Source organism: Dermacentor silvarum, chromosome 3 (genome assembly GCF_013339745.2).
Source record: "Dermacentor silvarum isolate Dsil-2018 chromosome 3, BIME_Dsil_1.4, whole genome shotgun sequence".
Classification (NCBI taxonomy): domain Eukaryota; kingdom Metazoa; phylum Arthropoda; class Arachnida; order Ixodida; family Ixodidae; genus Dermacentor; species Dermacentor silvarum.
Window position 1 is genome coordinate 188,672,875 of NC_051156.1, and position 22,019 is coordinate 188,694,893.

Below are 22,019 nucleotides of genomic sequence, written 5' to 3' on the forward strand. Positions count from 1 at the left end.
TCCACGCTTGCAGAAGGCGAATATGTCTGAACCATATATACAGTATATGAACGTGTTGTACTGGCGGTACAAAACACATGTCAAGGAGAACAGTTTCTCTGAAGGCTTTGTTGAAATGCTTGGTGATGGTGGAATAAAAGCCCTCTGTAGGACTATGCATCTAGAGCCGATTTAGAGCCCTGTAGACATAAGGAAAATTTCAGTTGTGCGAAAATTTAATGCCAAACACGCCACATCCCCGATGCATTTCGGTGGTCGCGGGATGCGCGTTCCGTTGGGGAGTTCCTTCGCCGAGCGAAATGCCATCGATCTGTGAGGGCTCATGCGCTTCGCATCGCGCAACATAGATAAGCAGTCAGTGAGTTGATAAGGATGATAATTTATGAGAGGTTGTTATATGGGTCTCATCACGGTTGATAATGGTTCGACGCGGATCGATAAGGCGCTAAAGAGCGATAAGGGCTTATAATGGTCGGAGAAATTCTGAAAAGATTGATAAGGACCGATAAGTGTTGGCAAGGGTCTGATTATATCAAATAATGTTGATAAAAACAGATAAAGGTTGATAAGGAACGGATCGATTGCGATAAGGTTGATAATGACCGGTAAGCGTTGATAAGGCTCGGATCGAGCCCGATGAAGGTTGATAACAACCGATAAGAGTTGGTAAGGGTCGGATCAAGTCCGATAAGGTTGATAACTACATATAAAGGCTGATAAGGATTTATACTGGTCGGATCAAGTTTGATAAGATTGATAATGACGTACGTTACACTTGTTAAGCATTGGACTCCTCTTGCGTCACTAATATTCCATTTGCGTAAAATAACATTTCCCTTGCGTCATTTTCTGCAAGCATTTCGGCTTGCATAACGTTTACTTAAGCATTTGCGCAAACATCACCGAAAGTTTCGCCTAACACCGACTCCCACATAAGCGTGGGATCTTGCGATTTTTTATATTTACGTGGGATCGGTTTACTTCAACATTTCGTTTAGCTTTTCCTTTACGATATACTGCCACCCGATTGCTGTCCAACAGTGGGGTTTGGCCAAGCTAGGTTATCATCATCGTCATCTTATTCGGCGCTTTTCCTTTACAATATACTGCCACCCGATTGCTGTCCAACAGTGGGGTTTGGTCAAGCTAGGTTATCATCATCATCTTATTCGGCGCGGTGATTCGGTGCCTGACATGCAAAATTAATGCCGGGTCCGTCAGCGTCCGTTATCTTCTTCCGCACCGCGGATTCGGGACAATCGTCTCTGAGCCGCTACCGAAGAACGGGACGACGCTACAGTGAATTCCGCGCAGGAGACAACCATGTCCTACAGATCGTGTAACCCGAGCCGAGCTCAGCCTCGAGGAGCGGACGTCAACTACCTTCGGCAGATCTTCTACAAAGTCGACAAGGACCGCAGTGGTCGCGTAGACGCCAACGAGCTGCAGCAATGCCTGTCCAACGGCACCTGGAAGCCCTTCAACCCCGATACGGTGCGCATGATGATAAACATGTTCGACCGCAGCGGTACGGGCACGGTGAGCTTCGACGAATTCGTGTCTCTGTGGAAATACATCAACGACTGGCTCCGATGCTTCCAAGACTTCGACAAGGACCGCTCGGGTTCCATCGACAGGAACGAACTCCGCGATGCGCTCGTCAACTTCGGCTACCGTCTGAGCGAAGAGACGGTGGACCTTCTGGTGCAGAAGTACGACCGGGAAAGGAAGGAGCCATCAACTTCGACGACTACATCCTCTGTTGCATCACACTGCAGACCTTCACAAGCGGCTTCAAGAGTTACGACACCGATCTGGACGGCTACATAACGATAAGCTACGAAAACTTCTTGAAGCTCGGACTCAAAAGTTTTGTGTTGTCGTGAGCTCGATTCCACCTTGTTCGGCGAGATGTGCTCAAAACTTGCACCTGACTTGTGGCGATGTGTGCGGACATGGTTTCTCACGTAAATCTTCTAGGCCAAGCAAGATTTCGTAGTGTAATTATGTAATAAGCAAATTTACCAGGCTGTCACTTAGTAATCTGCCTACCACCCATAACGGAACTTTTCATTAGCCCAAAAGTGATACTATATACTACGTGGATTGAAATCTGGCTGACGTGATAATTACTTTCAAATTAGTGGCTCCTGCCGAAAGCTGCATAGTGGGCCTGTCTTTAAAAATTTGTACGATTCTGAACTAAACCAGCGTCTAAACCATCGTGCAAAATACGTCTTCCTCTGCATTTTCTGTCACGGACGAGTATTAATATACACTATGCCGTTAAACCTTATTCAAATCTCCCTTGCTACTATATCTACCCGTTACAAAGCCACATGCATTTAACAATTCGTTGTCTCACTCTGCTGCTTTCCGTGTCTTTTGAATTATCTTTTGCTAAATTGTGTTACTGAATGATTTGGTAGGAGGAAGTCTTTTGTTGTTGGCCCTCTTATCCAACTCTTTCTCATCATGATATCAGATCATGATGATTCTCATCAGATAGCACATTCACTAGAATTTAGAAAAATTGTTTTTCAATATTTTTCTGGTGACGTAGCCATAAAATTGGATAATGACTCATGCAAATGACGATGTTTATTTGAAGCTACCTGAACACTAATTTGTTATGTTAATTGTGAAAGTTTTCTCTAGATAACTCAAGCCATTAGAACGAGTCCAAGTTTTCTTTATTTTTAACTTTCTTACTTGTCTTATCTTTTGCTTTTAAACTGCCCTAAATGCACATAGGTTCTTACCTCAAGTGTTCATATTTAAATATAGTTGGTACAAAACGTACAATGCATTCATTTACAATGTCCTTAAGCTGAACCCACAGGTCGGTCACATTATCATACAGCGCAGTGCTGTTAAAAAAGCCATGAAACTGAAATGAAAGCGTATCAAGTTATGACTCGTCGTCTGGTTTATAAATGTTGGGATATCACATGCAGGAACATTTGATTTAGTTTACAATACAGCAAAGAGAACATAAATACCCGGGACGACGTCATAGGTGTTGTCGCACGTCGTTTTATGCCATATGTATCCTTGTGCACAAATTTCAGGGGGGGGGGGGGGGGGGGGGGACATGCGAGTTGTCACAAGATAGGACTGTCAACTATCACCAGTGTGTTTATTTTGTCGTGATCACGAGGAAGTGAAACGTTGTTTGTTATAAATAAATAGTGCGCTGTATTCTATAATGTTTTCTGTATCACCAATTCGTGCTTGCGCCACAATGATCTGATTGTGCTACCACGTAATCTGCTGCTTTAGTCCTTTCGTGTGCGTACTTATCAATACTGTAAATGTCTAACTGGTGTACTTGTGCTTTGTACAATGTTACAGTTGACTTGACGCGTACGGTCATCGAATACTGCATTTCTTCGCGTTTTAATATCTTTACTTTAATCACACTTACACTGTACGTGTTTGTGTTCCCTCCCTGCTATGATCTCTTGCGAGATTGCCGGTGTTACCGAATAAATAAATAAATAAATTTGCCAGAGCCCATCTCACAATGACTGTCGACGCTAATTCGCTCAGCACTGAATCAATATAGCGACCCAGCGTATTGCCTCCATCGAAACGAGTTATGTACGAGGCGTGCACTGCAGCGTAAACTCCTCTTTCGCACTTCTTCCCTAAGAACACTCAGCGTCACCTAGCGGCGCAGCCGCGAAGCCTGCGCGTGGCCTCCGAAATGCGTGGCGCGCCGATGCGTGCGAACTCTTAGAAACGCGTCGTGCGGCACAGCCGGGATGCTCGGGTTGCTGCTCTTGAGGAACCCTTGCGACGTTGGTTCGATTCCGCTATGCATCGGATAAATTTAGGGAATCATTTTCATCATCGTAGAGCGGCACATTCCTAGTGACACATACCTATGGTTACCTAAGGTGGCGTCAAAGATGTTCGTCGAAGAGTGAAACACACACCTAGTGGCTCATACCCAATGAACCAAGTTGCCATAAAAGCGGTTCATTTAGGACCGGCACAGACCGAGGGGCGCACACCCGGTGTTACAAGTCGGCGACTAAAGAGTTTCAGCGAACAGCGGCACCTATACCCAGTCCCGCGTCCACTGCAGTGACCCATGTCTGCGTGAAAGAGGTTCGTTGACGAGCGGCGCATGTACCTGGTGTTCAGAATTAAGCTTTACGGAATTTTCAGAAATCGCCTGTGGCAGGTAGCACAATTCTTATCGTTGAGCTGGGTTATTCGAAGAGGCGGACATTGGTAGCACGAGAAATCGAAACGCAGATTCAACTAATGAACAAAAAATCACTAATTAACTTCTTATTTAATTACTTTACGACACATACTGCACTTTACGAATTGTAACTGGTGAGCTTGTCAGGCGTATCCACTTAGAATGAATTTCCAGAATGAGACCAGTTTGGAGATATGCGCCATCAAACTCGCTGTAAAAATTCGACAGTGGCTTAGCTCGGTCTATGCCAGGATATACGTAGCGTGAGCGAAGGTTCAGCTGGTTATTCTTAGCTTTCCTGGTTGTCTAGGATTAGCTTGATTATCATGTTTACTGCTGCTTCAATGACACACACACGGTATACACACTATGTGACACATGTATATTTATTTATTTTTTTGCTCAACGTCTGGTTGCTTCTCTATTGCCACAAAGACGGCTCGGTGGTCAGTGTAGTAACACACTGCCGTCTCTATGGCCCCAACGCAGTATTTTGAATTGATTGTCTGTCTGTCTGTGATACACAGGATCAATGGTGGTTCCCCATTGGGTCGTCTGTACAGTTGGAACACTGGCTAAGTCCAGGTTAAACGTGTCCTTCAAAGGAACACCAAGAGAGTCTGGAGCACGATTGAAGTCACCAGCCACCACACACAGTTCACTTGCCGCACGACTAGGTATAGACGTACATACCCACTACGTCTATAGTGTCTTTAACTGAACTGTTCGGCGACACGTACACGGCTTCGATGACCACACCACTTTCGTCAAGCTGAACGGCACAGGCTTTGGCACCGCTACGTTTGGCAGTTCACTGGCAGCAATCCCATTCCTCACATAGATACAGACTCCAGAGCTTCTGGTAGCGTCAACACGACTGGCATAAGCAACCATGCTAAACTCGGGGATTGTGACAGCTAGTTATCCCGTGGCAACACCAACCTTTGTAAAGAGGAGTCTGTCTCGAAGGTCCGAGTCGCACTGGCGCTTTCGCTAAGTTTCACCGTATAGTCAGTCAATCGGCGAGCCTTGACGTCATCGACGGGTCTTGTTGCTGCTGCTGCTGAGATGGTCGGGCACGTTGCTCAGCCTCCTGGCGACGCCGCTTTGCTAGACGTTCCTCCCTTTGCTCGGGTGTCTCCGCAGCACGTTTAGCCTTCTTCTGTCCGTTCTTCCTACGCTCAACCGCTAATTGCCTAGTCAACTACTTCGGGATCCGATGAGTTAAGCTTCTCCGCTCTTCTGCACCGCTGAGCAGCAATTTCGCTCTCCGTCTCCATGGCTATACAACACTGGCAAACGCCCAGCGCAAACGATCAAACGCCCAGCGTAAGCGCCCAGCGCAAACGCCCGGCGCGCCAGCTGTGCGCCGTGTGACGTCACTGCTCCTCGCGCCTGTGCAGCGTGGCTCTCCAGGAGCCATGCGAAACTGCTCAACCTCGGCCAGTGTAGCTCACGCTACAAAAAATTGGAAAACGCTTAAGCTTCGCCGTTAAGAGCAGAACGCGATAGCGTTATCGGGACCCGTTCGCATCGCATCGTTCGCATACGGCAAGTAGACTTCATTCACTGCAACACTGAACGTGGGAAAGCTAGCTTACAAAGACCAAGCTTACACCGTTCCCCTTAAGGTCGGCTTCACTTTTAAACTGAAATGCATTGCTGGAAAGACGTTTTTTCAGGGGCAATATAAGTGGTCTTATATTAAAATGTGAAGGCCCAAGCAACTTTTTTTATATTTTATTAACTGTTTACTATTGCCCTGACGCGCGCAGGTCTGGTAGAAATGTTTGAGTTTCCTCGTAGCAGAATTAGGTTTTCTCGTACATTGAAATTACAATCCGACGCCGATTGGTAAACAATCCGGCTGGCGAATCCGACGCCGAATGGTAAAGTCGTATTTTACCATTTTTCTGACAGATTTCACTGTGAGAAATTCAATTTTTGTTCACCAAAACCTTGCACCACGTGGAGGGCCTGCGCGGTCGATGTTGCTGGATGATTTTCTCCGCCGCCCACGATCACACGCCGGTTGCTAACGCCGGATTTTCTGCGACACGGGGGCCCTAAACGCTATCGCGCTTATACCTGGTATCTTCGTAAAACTTGTGTAAAATACCCGGCTCACGTGAAGATACCTGGGATCTTCTATGTTGTAACAGTGTTGGCGCCGCCATTGTCGAGAAGTAGGCGCTGGAGAGCGAAAACGAGCACGTACCGGGGGAGGGTGATAGAGGTGGCGCTGCTTTTGTTCATTGAGGAGCTTTCGTATCGCTAGCTGAGGGCTGGCGATACGAAAGCTCCTCAATGAAAGTTCCTCCTCCCGCGAACTCGCACACAGAATTAACAAGGCAACAGGCTACGATCTGGATACAAATCCCAACCGATTCTATCCCCAGCCCCCATCGCCTATCCAAAATCTACCCGGATGAAATCCAATCAAACTGCCAACATTGCATGAAGGCTACCCAAAATCACATTCTTTGGGAATGCGAGGGAAACCCTCCACAGTCAATACTGCCAACTCCCTCCCACGAGACATGGGAGTCACTCCTGTCGACGACTGACTACCAGATTCAGGCAGGAGTAATTAACTGGGCCGAAACGGTCGTGGCAAGCAATTGGCCTCTATCTTTTGGACCACCGGCTAGCTAATTTAACGACCTAGTTATGCCGTAAATAAAATTGTTTCTCTCTCTCTCTCTCTCGTATCGCTAGGGTGCCTCTATCACGCAGGTGCCTCGACAGGGAGGCACCCTACGTATACACGGGGGCCGGAACACCCCGACTGCACCCTCAGTATCGTGGAAGCTGTCGTCCTAGTTGACGGCGCATGCTCGTCAAGCGCACGGAGATTTAAAGGGTCTCGAGAGACGCGGAGTGCGTTTGGTTTCAAAAATGACTAACAGAAGTGGAAGCACTATCAATGTTACGCCCATTCGCCTCGCGGCGGAACAAACAGGTTGCAACGCCCGCATAATCGTGGAAGTTTTGCCGCGTCGCATCCTTTGCAATGAAATGTTATGGAAGAAGCAGGGCCTTCAGACCACCAAGCGATTCGACGAGCTCGACATCAGAAGCGAAAATGCCTAGCCGGCATCACAGCTAATGGTGAAACATTCGCGTTACACCGCCCTGTGAGTTTTTATCGAGTCCATGGAATGTTTGAGAAACAGTAGTGCAGAATGCCCATTGGAAAGACGTCGTTCGTGCACGCCGATCCCTCTTCAACTTATGTCGTTAAACCAATGACAATATCTGACAAAATTCCGAACTGTGAGTGTTTTCCTCTTTAGATCTAGATAGATTTAGTTAAAAGCAATATGCTATGCACAAAATTCGAGGAAGTGCTTTTGTTTTATAAAGTTTTCACAGATTCCTGAGAGTACTGTACTGCAAATAGCCTCATATTTGACCAAGGAGACTTTGAAGATTCAGTGGGATCGCAAGAATGTGGCATTGGCGTGGGAACTTCGGCTCCAACAAGAGGTGCGAAGTGGTGGGCTGGACTTCTGGTTGTACCCGTTTGTTAGGGTTTTTCATCTCTCGCGAAAAACATTTACATGATTCTACTACCATGGTTAATATTCAGCTACACATAATCCGTGGCTTTAAGCTAGCCTAATGAAGAGCTTGTGAAAAAAAGACAGTTTGTACAAAAGGTCAAAAAGCATCCTTTCAATGTTGTCCTTCAATCTCGCTATAAAAAATGCTGCAACATTCTTAATAAACTCCTAAGTTAAACAGAAATATATTATTTTACAAATAGGATATTTAGTGCTGGTATAATAGCAGCAAGGAACAGTTGGAAAATCATGAATTCATTTTTAAACAGATCAACGGTTGCTCCCGCTATCACTGAAGTACAGTCGTCTGATAACGTGTGTAAGAACCCTGATGATATTGCAAATGCCTTAAATGAATTTTTCTGGGCAAAAATCCCATTCTTGTCACATAACTACGAGCTAACACCTAGAAAATGTCTTCAATCATTTTACCTCTTTCCAACAGGCCCAGGTGAAATAGTAGAAATTATTAATCACTTAAAGATAACAAGTGCTGGTCTTGATAACATTCAACCTGTTCACCTCAAATTCATCTCCCACCTCACATCGATTCCACTCGCTCATATAATCAACGTTATGTTTAAAACTGGCTTCTTTCCTTCACAGCTTAAAAGGGCCAAGATTATCCCAGTGTTCAAAAAGGGGGATAGAACTTCCATTTCTAACTATCGACCTATTGTCATCGTATAGCAAAATGTATCGGGAAGCGACTAACTAAATAATTAACTAAGTTTGGTATCTTATTCACTAAAAATTTGGTTTTTGCGCAGGTTTTTTTGACAGATTTCGCAATATACTCTCTTTTACTGACCATATTAAGCGTGCCCTAGACTCCGGATGCTTTGCCGGTGCCCTGTTTATTGACCTCTCCAAGGCCTTTGATTCTATAGTTCATCATACGCTCTTAGCTAAACTTAACTCCATTGGCGTGGTAGGTATAGTGCGCATGAACTAATTAGAAACTATTTATATAGAGAGCAAGCCGTTTGTGTTTCTACCGTTCTTCCTATTTTTAAATCCATTGACAAAGCTGTCCCTCAAGGTTCCATACTCGGCCCCCTTTGATTCCTAATTTATATTAATGACCTTACTGCAAGTTTAACATACAGTCTTCTGTATGTAGATGCTACAACTATCTTCTATGCAGATGATACAACTATAGTTACAAGGGACAGGTCCATCGATACGTTAACTATAGCAAGCTGACCACTGACCTCAGGAATATTTAAGACTGGTGCAAAGCTATTGCTTTAATAATTAACGCTAATAAAACACAGTTCGTTGTCTTCCACTCGAGTCACAACTCCCTTTCATCTACTCCTGCCATTAGTATCAATTGCCACCGCCTCCTTATCACTCCTCAGTGTGCATTTCTGGGAGTTGTTCCTTGATGCCCATCTCAAGTATTCCGATAACATTTCATATATAAAACTGAAGATAGCTTACGGTATAAGAATATTAATTAAAGCACGACCATTTTTCAACTTACCTATACTTTATGCAAGATGTACTACGCCGCGGCGGCCGCATTTCGATGGAGGCGCAATGCAAAAACGCCGGTGTGCTTGCGTTGTAGTGCAAGTTAAAGAACCCCAGGTGGTCAAAATTAATCCGGAGCCCTCCACTACGGCGTGCCTCATAATCAGAACTGGTTTTGGACACGTAAAACCCCAGAAAGAAGAAGAAGAACGCCTTCATCCACAGTCATATTACGTACTGTATCACGTCACGGGCGAATACTTATCCATCTGCGTATACTTCCACTCCAACGCCTTCAAAGCCAAGTCATTCGTATCCTAGCATTCAGCCCAGTGTTCACCAGCGCATCCCCATTACTTCAGCAGCATGGTGTATTATCGGTGTGCAGTCTGTTCAAACATAAATTGGGAATTCTTGTTTTCAAGTCTCTAAACGGTACCACAGCAGCTGAAGTGTGGCAAAAATCACATCTGCTTATCACTAACCCGACTAGGTTTGCCTCTAACAGCAATTTTTTACTACCACGTGTACGCACCAACTATGGCAAGCATACCGCTACTTTAGCGGGCTGTTCAATTTTGGAATACCATACCATCAAGTACTAAGCAATTATTATCTTTAGGAGCATTTAAGAAAGAGCTCGTTTCATTTATTCTTCACTCTTAAACGCTGTGTAACTGATCTGCATTTATTACATTGTCGTCGTCTTTTCTTAATTTTTGTGCGACTTTGATATTCACTGTGTTTGTATTCTTATGGTGTATATTACTCAGCAGTGGCGCACCGACGGGGGGGGGGGGGGGGGGGGATTCGGGGGTTGTAACCCCCCCCCCCCCCCTGAGGCCGACTTAACCCCCCCTTTTGTGTAACCCCTTTTCTTTCCTTACGCATTTGAGTATTGCAACTAAGATGTAAGACGCGCAATCGTCTGCACACTCGCAAAAAGCGCATTTTTTTGACAATTTCCCGTGAATAAATCGAAATTAGTGCTGTTTAGATGGTATTGGCAAACTGTCAACCCCCCCCCCCCCCCCCCCCCCCCCCCTGGCAGAGATCCTGGGTGCGCTACTGTTACTCAGGTATATTTGCTGTATGTTTAAGTTCTTACAAGTAATTGCTTAATGCTGTTTTCTTGCCATTTTTTGTATTTGTCTCCACCTAATTTCTAACAGGAGGTCCCCTTGTAGCCATGTGCTATGGGACCTCCATTTGAATATGTATCCCAATGCGTGTATTTGATGTCAAATAAAGATTCTCTCTCTCTCTCTCTCAAAAAAAAAAAAAAAAAAAAAAAGCGGGCGCGCTCAGCATAGGCTCTCTCTCGGTTTTCTTTTTTTTTTTTTTCCAGAGTATAGCCTAATTCCGGGTTCATCCATGCACAGACCCCTACGCGATTACCGTGAAAGCATTTCCTGCACCGCAAAATACGATGCTCGCAAGGCCTATCCTCAAACACGTGGACGCCGTGGATCGACATAGCTTATTTTGAGGCTGGCAGAAATGGTCTTAGACGGTTGGCGTCGACCTTGCATGCAAAAATGCTACACGTTTGCGGCGCAGGAAATCATCCGAAAGATGCTAAAGATCTGTAAATAACGTTGCGCTCGTACTAGACCACATTCTAGTGCACTCTTGTAAATCTGTAGTTGGCACGCTGTAGATTTATTAGTAACGAAGTAGAGAGGTGTAGGAACCTGAGACTGACCACTGCGGTGAGCTTCATGTGCGCTATAGGGAAGGGCAAAGAGAAAATTAAGGTAGGTATGATTAGATTAGCTTTTTTTGGGTTGTTTTCATTTATTCCTTCATCTTATTAAAATCATAAAATATAATCTATGAATTCTCATATACGTCATCATCCGCCTATTTTTATGTCCACTGCGGGACGAAGGTTTTCCCCCGCGATCTCCAGTTAACCCTGCCTTGCGCTAGCTGATTCCAATTTCTACCTGCAAATTTCTTCATTTCATCACTCCACCTAGTTTTCTGCCGTCCTCGACTGCGCTTCCCTTCTCTTGGCACCCATTCTGATAGATATAATAGTCCATCGGTTATCTGCCCTACGCATTACATGACCTGCCCAGCTCCATTTTTTTTCCTCTTAATGTCAATTAGAATATCGGTTATTTCTGTTTACTCTCTTATCCACACCGTTCTCTTCCTGTCTTTAACATTACACCTAACATTTTCCGTTCCATTGCTCTGTGTGCTGTTCTTAACTTGCTCTCGAGCTTCTTTGTTAACTTCCAAGTTTCTGCCCCGTATGTTCGCACCGGTAGACTGCAATGATTGTATACTTTTCTTTTCAACGACAGTGGCAAGCTGCCAGTCAGGATTTGGCAATGCCTGCAGTGTGCACTCCAACCCAATTTCATTTTTCTGTACCTTCTATACGTACCTATTCCCAAATTTTGTTTACATTATTATATAATTCTCTTCACTTATTGTTAGATCTAACCATAGAGTTTCACACTATAAAACCTAGAGGGAAATGTGGCGCTGCTGCGCTGTGGTATGCAAGGGAACGCCGGTATATTGTGGATTCGGATTGGCATCGTTCTTGGAGAGCCAGAACGCCTTGAAGACGCGCCTGGCTAGTCTGTCAGACTGTCACAATGATTTATTTCCTGCTAAAACAGCTCGTAAAATCTGCTTTAGCTTTATTATTACACAAAAACATGTTTCGTTTCATTTTGAGGACATACTATTGGATGCACAATTCTATGAAACGTAAAAAGTATCAGCTGGCCGCTAAACTTGGAGGGCAGACGACAAGATTCTGGCTCGCTTTGGAACAACTTGTCGTCTGTTCTTGCTTTTCTTCGCTTTATTCTGCATTGTAGGTGAGTAAACTTTATTGAGAGGTGTAATATGGGTGAATGAAAGCCTTTTATGTAGATTTTATTTTAAGAACGCGTTATTTGTGTAGCTAAAGCGACGTTTTAGACGAAGCCTCGTACAACACCAGCCAACACAAGCCTCGCAGACACATAAAGCGTTGATACCGTCATTCCCATGAGGGCACGGCGCCCTTTAAGAAACTCGCATAGACAGTGGCGCCAGTTTACCCTCTAAGTGTTATAGTGAGAAACTCTATGGATCGAACTACCCAGTTCTTGGCCAATCCCCCAGAGTGAATATGTGCCACTACTATCTAGGCTCTACGTCTCTCTCTCTCTCTCTCTCTCTCTCTCTCTATATATATATATATATATATATATATATATATATATATATATATATATATATATATATATATATATATATATATATATATATGTGTGTGTGTGTGTGTGTGACGGCGATCGAAGGCAAGATGTGGCATACAAATAAACAGCTGACCGGCTTATCCTCCATTCCAGACTGACGACTGTTACCGCTCCGAGAAATGCTCGGTCCCAGCAGGCGTATTAAAAACTTCTGACATTCTGCTGCACTGGACGGGCGCGGTCGAGCGACACTAGCGGTATGCTAGCATCATCGCACACTCACGCGGCTCACGCTCAAAGCTTCAAATGTCGCGATCCAAACAAGGTATTCAGATAAGAATCACCTGATATTTTAATTTATTGATCACGGAATAGCCAGTGTGATCGAAACGCCAGGTGACGGAGATGGTGAGCCATCCACCGATGCTACGTAGGGTGTTTTAAACTTCCCGCCAACGGAACAACGGAATCTGCGCTTCGGGACGCGACAGCAGGTGTCTCGGCAGTCATTCACACAAGCCGACACAATTGCAGCACGTGCTGCCATCTGACGCGCTTTCGCAAAGACTCGCGTTATGTCGACGTCCAGTGTTCGCGTCCGACGGCAGCCAGCAGCAGCAGCAGCAGCGGTGACGGTAGGCGTGTAATAGCAGCCGCGGACTCGAACGCCAAGTGATCTCGATCGGTGAGGTGGCTGCGCGTATTCCAGCGCGCTCGCCCCCCATGAGTCCCAGGTGATACCCGTCGCCGACCTGCGGCTGCCGCGGTGACAGGCGCGAACAGCCGTCGCTCGAGCCTCCCCAGCGCCTCAGGCATCTCCTGTTCGTCGCACGGACCCCCACGAGCGTATGGCTCACAACCACAAGAAGCTCGTCGAGCCGTCGTCGTTAGGCTTCGCAGTGCCCGAACACCCCGTCGTGGTGGTCCAGATGACGGACCCAAACAACAGCGCATCAGTCACATCGCAGTCGTCTTCAGTGGCCTCCCTCTCGTCGCTGGCGCAGGGCGTCGTGCAGGCGCCGCGACCGAACGACAGGACGCCGCTTCTTCGGCACACCAGGCTGTTTCGCAGCCTGAGCGGGGGCACGCAGAGCCCCCAGCAGACGACCTGTCAGGCGCCGTCGACGCGCCGACTAGCCACGTTTTCGGGATGTTTCACGCCCGTCTGCCTCTCCATGTTCAGCGCGATCCTGTTCCTACGGATCGGTACGTGATCGCGACCAAACAGCACGTTTCTATTCTTCTGTCTTACTTCCTTCTCTCGAGCGCTAACCCCGTCACGCTAGAGAATGTATGGAGGCCTCCCCCCCCACTCGCGTCGTTTCTTGCTGAGAGAGCGCGCGGAGGCCCATTTACGGGGTCGCCACCGCAAGGAGCGAAGGGCTTTCAGGAAGTGAGTCACTCGCTCGTGAGCAGGGCGTTACAGTAGAAACGTGTCTTGCGCGGGTCTTCGATCAGAATGACAGGCCTCCTACAGGACTGCCCGATGAACTTGGGAGAAGCCCGACGCGAACAAGCAGGCCGTCGGGCAGGCAGGCCACGCTGCGGAGGATGGATGCGTATGCCGCTCAGAGAACAGCAGAGCGAGCGCGCGAGCGCGCGGCGGTACTTTGAGCGCACCTGTGCGTCTTGTCAGACGTCGAGGCGAAACAATTAGTGGTTTGTAAAATAGCAGCATTATGCGTGGCAGCGCCGTGGCCAGCCGACGGCTGTGTCGAAGATCGAGCTGGCGTGACTGTGTGTTGCCTAATCAGCGCTTGAATTTAAAGTGGCCTTCTTTCAAGTCCGCCTCCACTAACCGTAATACGAAGCAAATTGTGCCTGTTAAGACACGGGAGAAAAGTTGGGGAAAAAAAAAAAAAAAAAGAATAGATCCTTATTTCCAACAGCTGACTGTTGCCGAGTGTTTAAAAAAAAATGGTGTGCTTCGGTGAGGCTGCGAATGAATGGGCGGATATCGCGGTTGCTCTAATCACCATGTCGGCTGGGAATTCTGTGCGGGAAAAAAAAAAAAAAAAAAAAAAGGGGAGGCGCGACCGAGGTCGCGCGGAGGGGCGACGCTCACCCCTTTCCGTAATCTTTTACGCCATAATCGCTTTCACTCGCGTCGCCGTGACGTAACGGCACGCCGCGTGCAGCTGTGTTCGGTCAGGTATCTGCGTTGCCGACTTCGCAGAGCGAAACCTAGTTTTCGCAAATGCCTTCGCTTTTGCGTTACGCGGTGACGTGATGCTAAGCGTCCCCCACTGTTGGGCTATGTTCTCATATCTCTGGGTACTAAAAGATTGTAAGGCCATGCTCTGGCTATAAAGCTGTATACCTGCTGCCGTGAATTGCTCTTGTGATCTCTCAGCCAAGTGACATCTGCACGGGCAATTCTAACAATAAAGTACGCCTCCTATGGAAGGTGTTTTTCTCTTTTGCTTCCATGAGTAGCAAGAGTGTGGTAATCATGACATCTGTGATTGCGCTAGCGCAAAGTTTGCTCCAGATTCATTGAATGCACAGGAACCTCATGCATGCTTCTGTGTTGCATTCACTTAGCATTCATTATTGGCACTGCATCATATAGGTGGCATTCCCTTTCATTTTCAATTAAGTTTAGGGATAAACTTTCTTACAATGTTCTTATGGACCAGAGGTCACTCACCTATTCAGCTAAATAAGCTGTGTGAAAATGTCGAGTTAACAGCTAGCTGGCACTTGAATACCTAAATACTGCAGCATCTTCACTCTGATGGCTGAAAATGTCGTGTAATGGCAAAACGCCCTTCTGTGCAATTTTTTTGTGCCTGACATATGGTCACCATTCACAGTCTTCATTATGTATGCACGTTGAACTACTTGTCTTTATTATTATTTTTAAATAAGTACACCAATATCGCAATGTTTCCTGCATGTTTTATTGAGAAACTCTTGACACCTCATCCTGCTGTGTTTGAAGTTTCTAGTTATCAAGAGATTTTGTCTTCTGTTGGAATGCAGGGCATTTTTGTTTTTCAGTCATTACCCACACTGTTCGTTTTTTTTTTTTTTTTTTCTTGCTCAACAGGTTTCCTAATAGGTCATTCCGGTCTGCTAGAGTGCCTGGTTGAAATTGTGCTTGCCTACTCCATCCTCTTCTTCACCGTATTGTCTATCTGTGCAATCTCAACAAATGGTGCCGTGGAAGGAGGTGGTGCCTACTGTATCCTTTCGTACTTTTGACGCCCAACTTCGTCAGTAGTTCTACAAATGGAATTGTCAAGTGCAGCGTGGATTCAAATGCAGTTCCTCCCGAGGGAGAATAAAAACACTTGTTCACTTTTATTTCTGGCCATGGTGCGTACATTTGTACAAAAAAAAGAAGAAAAAAAAAGAGTAACACATTGTTTGAGTTAGAACCTAATTATTATAGTAACTGATCAATTACGAATTCGTTTGCCGAACTGTCCACACTGAAAATTTGTTCTAGCATATCAAAAACACTACTATAGGCCATGTGTTGAGTCACATATGCGTCGTATATATGATACGTTGGGCATTACAGGTTTGGTACTGTCATTCTAATACCCAAATTAAAAAAAAAAATTATTTATGATTGTGTAGTTCAGTGAAGAATGCACTACTATTTTGTGCGTTTTTGTTCTACCCTGGTCCCGTTTTTGAAGTTATGTTTATTCACTCCTATTTGGGCCTACTGGCCGGCAGTATTGGGAGATAACTATCACAGTCTGGACATAATGAGGAGAGCATGGGTGAATATATACAGACCTGGTGCTATAACCAGGTTTGTATAACTTGATAGTATAGTGAGGTAAAGCTAAGGCAGCTGAGACATGGGAGACTTATAAGCACTAGATGAAAGTGAAGCCGGTGCTTCTACATTTCAATTCATAGTTGCAATTGCTTTTAATTCATAGTATTCTAAAGAAAAGGCAAGAAAATATTTTTGACCTCGAAATTAGGGTCTTTTACAATGAAGTTTTGATATTTGCATATACTTTGCAATTACCTTACAATTGTGTATTAGCTTATTTAGCCTCAATTACATTGCAGAACTGGCTTCTACATTATTCACAATTGCAATTACTTCCTAATGGCAGCATTCCAAAGAAATTGCAAGAAATATTTCTGATAGGAGTTAAAGTTCTCCGCAAACTATGTTTTTAATAGCAGCATCCTTTTAAGGTGTTGGCGCTCATTGTGGTACAAGCATTGAAGGAGAGATGCTGTGAAAGGGTATGCTGCAAACCTTCATTGAGAAAGCAAGGTTAGTACGCACTAGGTTTGTGCATACAGTCGCAGTTGTTGTTTTTGCTGAAACTGTTGTGCTGGGAAGCATCAGAATGACACTTATGTTTGCGAGAAAGTGCTCTGGCTTTCTCCCCTTGTACTCTTCCATTGTGTGATACATGGGCAGTTTATCTTGCCTGCTGATAAAAATGAAGTATGCCTTTGTGAGTGAATGCAGTTGTCTTAGTGTTTTCGTGTGGCCACCAGCGTCATATGGCTTACCTCATGACAAACTGCGATTAAAGCAGAACCTTCGACATATGTTCAGTTGTCATGTGTAACATGGCTTGTAGTTTTGTTGTCCATTGCATTTATGTGAAATAAAGAGTAATCCAAAAGTAACAGAAAAAGGAACAAATTAATAATTCGAAAAGCATATAGACAGCAGCAAGATGCGGTTTTCACATAAACGCACAGAAATATGCAGGAGATTTTTTAAATAAGAGAAAGTGTTATAGCCAGAGTAGTTACATTTTTAACCAAATGGTGGCACTGTTGCAACACAACTGAAGCAACACTTGTCAGTTATGAATCTAACTGCTCTGAACTGTGAGATATTTTGATTGAAAAGAAAAATTTCATGTTTTGGGGGGGTTTTATATTTCTGTTAAAACTGCATCTTGGCTGCTGTTGGCTTGTTTTTCAAACTATGAAACTTTTACTTCTATTACTTTTGGATCACTCTGTATAGTCAGCATTATCTGTAGGGCTTTGTTTTATAAGTGGGTTCTGAAACCTAAAGAATATCAGTAAAAGGGAAGTAAATCCTTTACAACTGTCAAATCTAAAAAAAAAAAAAAATTATGTATAAGGCGATGACACTGTATTTTAATGCCGCCAGTCTCGGCTTTCACACCGCTGTTTGGAGTCAGTCACCTATCAGTACTTTATGAATAGTGCTAGGCTTCTTTTGACATTTATCTGTGAAGATGCCTAGCACAGGAGAGATATCTCTTGAAGGTTGCAGGTCAGAATGGAGCCTTATCTTTTGAGTTGCCCCATACTGAAAGCTCGCGCGTTCAGCGGGACGTGTTATATTTCACGAGTTGATAAGATGATAGCAGCAGCGGGGGCAGGTAGTTTTCTTTCAGTCTCCTGAAACCTCTCTAAAGTGGACAATGGGCTTGTCTGCACTAGGAATCTGCCAGTGCTGATATACCTCGTGTCCCACTTTGTGCTTGCAAATAGGTCTGATTGACCACTGTATGCACTGACCCACATTGTATCTTTTCTGTGGCACTGGCCAGCAATTTCTAATGCATGATTTGCATAAGAATACTGCTGCGGCAGTTTTTCACTTTTGTTTCGTGTATAGTCTATATATTAAGATGAAAGCCTAAGTGGCTCATGGGTAAAAAAATCTGATGTCTGGCGTTATCGAAAAATTGACGATCCGGCGTTATGGCACCAAAATTCAATGGCACCAAAATTGATGGTAGTCTTATCCATGACCATTTGTGGGAGTCAAACCCACAACCTTCGGTGTTAAATAAGGTTGAGTTAATTAAGGTACAGTTAATTAAGATATAGTTAATTAAGGCACTTGATTGAACCCACGACCTTTGGTGGGACCAAAATTCAATGGCACCAAAAATGATGGTGCCACTATTGATTCCAATGAGAATGCCAAGTAATTTAATGAATATCTCGTGAGTGCACAGGCATTCGGCCTTCATCCTCTTTAGCGTATGCTAAACTGACTGTCAACGTTTCCTATAGTTCTTATAGATTTCTGGTAAACATCTTATATACCTCTTATAGACTTCTATAGTATATTGACCAAATGTAGGCTTTTTTTAGTTGAGAGAAAGCTTCAGTTTGTGGCCAAATTTTATTTCTTTGTTCAAATACATGCAAAAGGCAGAAGTGCTTTCACTAGAACACCGCTGAGCCAATTTCAATGAAGTCCCTTGTATTTGAGAGAGGAAGCCTAATTCTACTGAATACATGAGGCCGAATTTTGATTAGGGCCTCAAGTTTTTCAAGGTTTTTCACAAAAACAAATTATGACGCACAAAGTTTACAGGATCATAACTCTGTGCCAAGAACACATATTGCAGTCCGGTAAACTGCATCCGTTAGAGATTCTCAAGTAATATGTTTCAGTTTGTTGTGGAGGAAAAGCCTTGACTCTGTTGCCTCAGTCATGATCAGCAGAGCCCTAGGACCTGAATTTGGTGGCAGTATCGGCACCTTGTTCTTCATTGCAAACATCTTCTCCAGTGCCCTGTACATCACGGGATGCGTAGAGGGCTTGGTCAACAACTTCGGCCCATCTGGTAAGTGCCGTTGCGAATTTTTCTCAACCGGTGATAATGCATTTTTCTTCTACAATCTGTTTCGGCCTTGCATGTCCCTGCTGTACACGGCCTAGCTTAGTGATTGAATCGACCTTATGGTGTGTTAATTTTGGTGTGGGCGCTAAATTTGGGGCAGCCTGACATCTAGCTTGGACCAGGTGTGGCAACAAACCTGTGATAAGCCATGGATGTTTATACTATGTGACCTTTTTTATGGAAGCAGACACATTAAACATTTCATATGGGAGATATCACAATCCATCGCATCACTGGATTAGTGGCAGGTGGACATTATTTGCATGAAGAATGAAGAACATTAGGGCAGGTGGTCGAATTGCAGGATTGAAGCTGAGTAGCATTAAGTTAGATAGATTTAGCAGAAATCTTGTACTTCGCACCAGTTCTGGAGGATTACGTACTCAAATTCTCCGGCAGAATTATGGTGCAGTTCTGATAAGTGTTAACTGGAACGTCAGTGCATCTTGCCACGGAGGCGGCAACACTGTGCTGACTGAACAAAAAGCCAAGCAATACAACTGCAACAAAGTGTTTGAGATTTGCTTGGTCATGGCAGCGTTGTTTTTAAGGATTTACAGTGTATGGAACTTAACACGCACGCATGCACACACACACATAGGAAGTAGGCACATGAGCAGAAGAAAATTACTTTCTACGATGCTTAGAACGCAGGCCTTGGTTGGGACCATCCAGGACATCATAAAAATGTGCAAAGTCTTTCCTTTTCTTTTTTTTTTTCACTTGTGCACCTACCCCTCCACCATGTTTTTCAGTGTTTTCTCACCAGGTCCAGTTACATTTCCCTTTGAATGCTTGTGTTTGAATGCATGAATGCATGATACACCTTTTGACGTGAACTAGTGCATGTGAGTGGGGTTTTTCGGTGCTCCCATCTGCTTTGCCTGTGCTGTAGTCAAAAGAACAGTATTAGAGGCTTTTCCGTGCTGTCTGTGCATTCTAAGTGAGCACTTTGGCATCATACGAAGAAACTGACAACAAAGCCAGAGAAAACATAGGGGAAGTTGATTGTTTGCTTCGTCGAAATTTAGAAATTATGAGGTAAAGGAAATTAATAAGGACAATGAGATACTGTTGCCACAGGTGGGGACACCTCACCTGGCTCTCCACCTGTCTACATTGTTAGTTACTTTGTAGGTATAGGACAAAAAAAATAAAAATTGGCGGTGCAATCCATTCTTTGGATATGAGTGACAACGTTAATACGATTAGCAATTAGTCTTATTATGGATGTGTAATTGTTGAATATGTTTTACATGTTATGATGATCATTATGAAGAGTGGAACATACCCATTGGCACATACAGTGACCCGATTTGGCGGGAAAGGAGAACGGTTAGACTTGGACAGAAATCCCAGAAAGCTTGTGAAGCATCCTAAGCATGTCAATCGCATTAAATTTGAGCCTCTTGGACCCCTTATTCTTCGTGCTCTCTGTGGTATTAGAATAGCCGAAGACAATGGCGGACCTCGAAGGGCCTTTATAAAGCAATATTGTGCTTTGCTTTCTCTTCCAGGCGGGGTGGCGCGCCTTCTGCCCGAGGGCTTCTGGTACAACCTGCTGTACGGCACGGGCGTCAACTTCGTCAATCTCATTGTGTGCCTGGTGGGGGCGACCATGTTTGCCAAGACGACAGTGGTCATCTTTGGCGTGGTCATCGTGTCAGCCCTGTCGGTGGTCGTGAGCTTCCTGGCGCAGCCTGCCTTCGACGTCCTGCTGCCCCAGGAGAACCAGCACATGCGTGAACTCAACATCACTCATGCCTCATACACTGGCTTTAGCTGGGTCACCTTCACCAACAACATCTGGTGTGAGTCGAGCTTCCTGTTTTTGTGAAGTACAGATGGAAAGTCTTAAGGGCATGAGTGTTCGGTGGTTCTTTTGCCGTGATTTCAGGTAACTTTGTCGCACCTGAACTGATTTTCGGGGCTTGAGTAGCCCTCTTCATTTTATGATGCTTCCAATGTCTTTGTCTGGTAGAAAAGACTGCATGTAGCTGCATCCGTGCTTTCATCTCCAGCATCTGAATTGATTTGTTAGGTAGTTTGTTTACATATTTATTTATGCAACATCGACATGCCCTTGTATGACCGAAAAGAGGAGGGCCTATAACAGTGTAAAGCATTACCGTGCGAAGTCGAACATGGTTCAGAATTCACATTGTAGTTACACAGAATACGTAAGAAACTTCTTACATTGTTTTGAGTAAATCATGGGCCTATTTATTCCTTTCACTTAACAGTCTACTACTTGAAAAGCAATTGGTGAGAAATAAGACATTGCAGTGTTATGTCGCTCTATGTATGTGCAATAAAGTTAAGCTGTACAAATTGTGTTGGATGTTCCACAGTTGAACTTTCCATTTTTCTTTTTGTTGTAACACGTCTAATTCACCCTGCAGTTTACTGGGTTACCTTTTAGTTTGTATTTGTAGTAAATTTTCTATTTGGTCAGTAACCTCAGCTTTAGTATCATATTAACATGTGCACAAGTGGTTCCGATGCATGTATCATTGAGAAGCATTGTAGTGTGCTCATCAAGGCATTAGCAATCAACCATGGAATCATGAATTGAATTTATACACCTTGAAGGCCCTGGGAACTAGGTTGGCAAGCTTGTAGTTATGACAAATTTATAAGGGCTGTTTGGCACTGTGAAACTTGGCAGAAGTGCTTTTACTTGCATAGCTGCTTGCTTAAGAGGGTACCTATTCACAGTGTCGTCACTCATGTCTGTCTTTGCAGCTTCGTACACCATCGACTACACCACAAAGACCATGACCACCTTTCCCATTGTGTTTGGCGTGCTCTTCAGCGGTGTCACAGGCATCATGGCTGGCGCAAACATGTCTGGTAAGCGTCACTTGCAGTGCTTTCGGTTGCCAATGTCTATTATACATTGTCTCCTTAAGAAACATTATCAGGTGACAATCAGTAG

The 22,019-nt window shown here is 44.6% G+C and overlaps 1 protein-coding gene and 1 pseudogene across 4 annotated transcripts in view; both read left to right on the plus strand.

The window, feature by feature from the left end:
* Positions 1-1,175: 1,175 nt before the first annotated feature.
* Positions 1,176-2,306, plus strand: LOC119445079 (programmed cell death protein 6-like; annotated as a pseudogene).
* Positions 2,307-12,956: 10,650 nt separating this feature from the next.
* Positions 12,957-22,019, plus strand: part of LOC119446287 (solute carrier family 12 member 9) — a 33,830-nt gene continuing 24,767 nt past the window's right edge. The window contains exons 1-5 of one of the 4 annotated variants that reach the window (XM_037710680.2): positions 12,957-13,676; positions 15,523-15,657; positions 18,890-19,024; positions 20,599-20,892; positions 21,827-21,934. In XM_037710680.2, coding sequence (XP_037566608.1) covers positions 13,319-13,676; positions 15,523-15,657; positions 18,890-19,024; positions 20,599-20,892; positions 21,827-21,934 — 1,030 coding nt within the window. In that variant the 5' untranslated portion in view covers positions 12,957-13,318. The remainder of the gene's footprint in view (positions 13,677-15,522; positions 15,658-18,889; positions 19,025-20,598; positions 20,893-21,826; positions 21,935-22,019) is intronic. The other 3 variants (XM_037710681.2, XM_037710682.2, XM_037710683.2) reach the window with 3 other exon arrangements.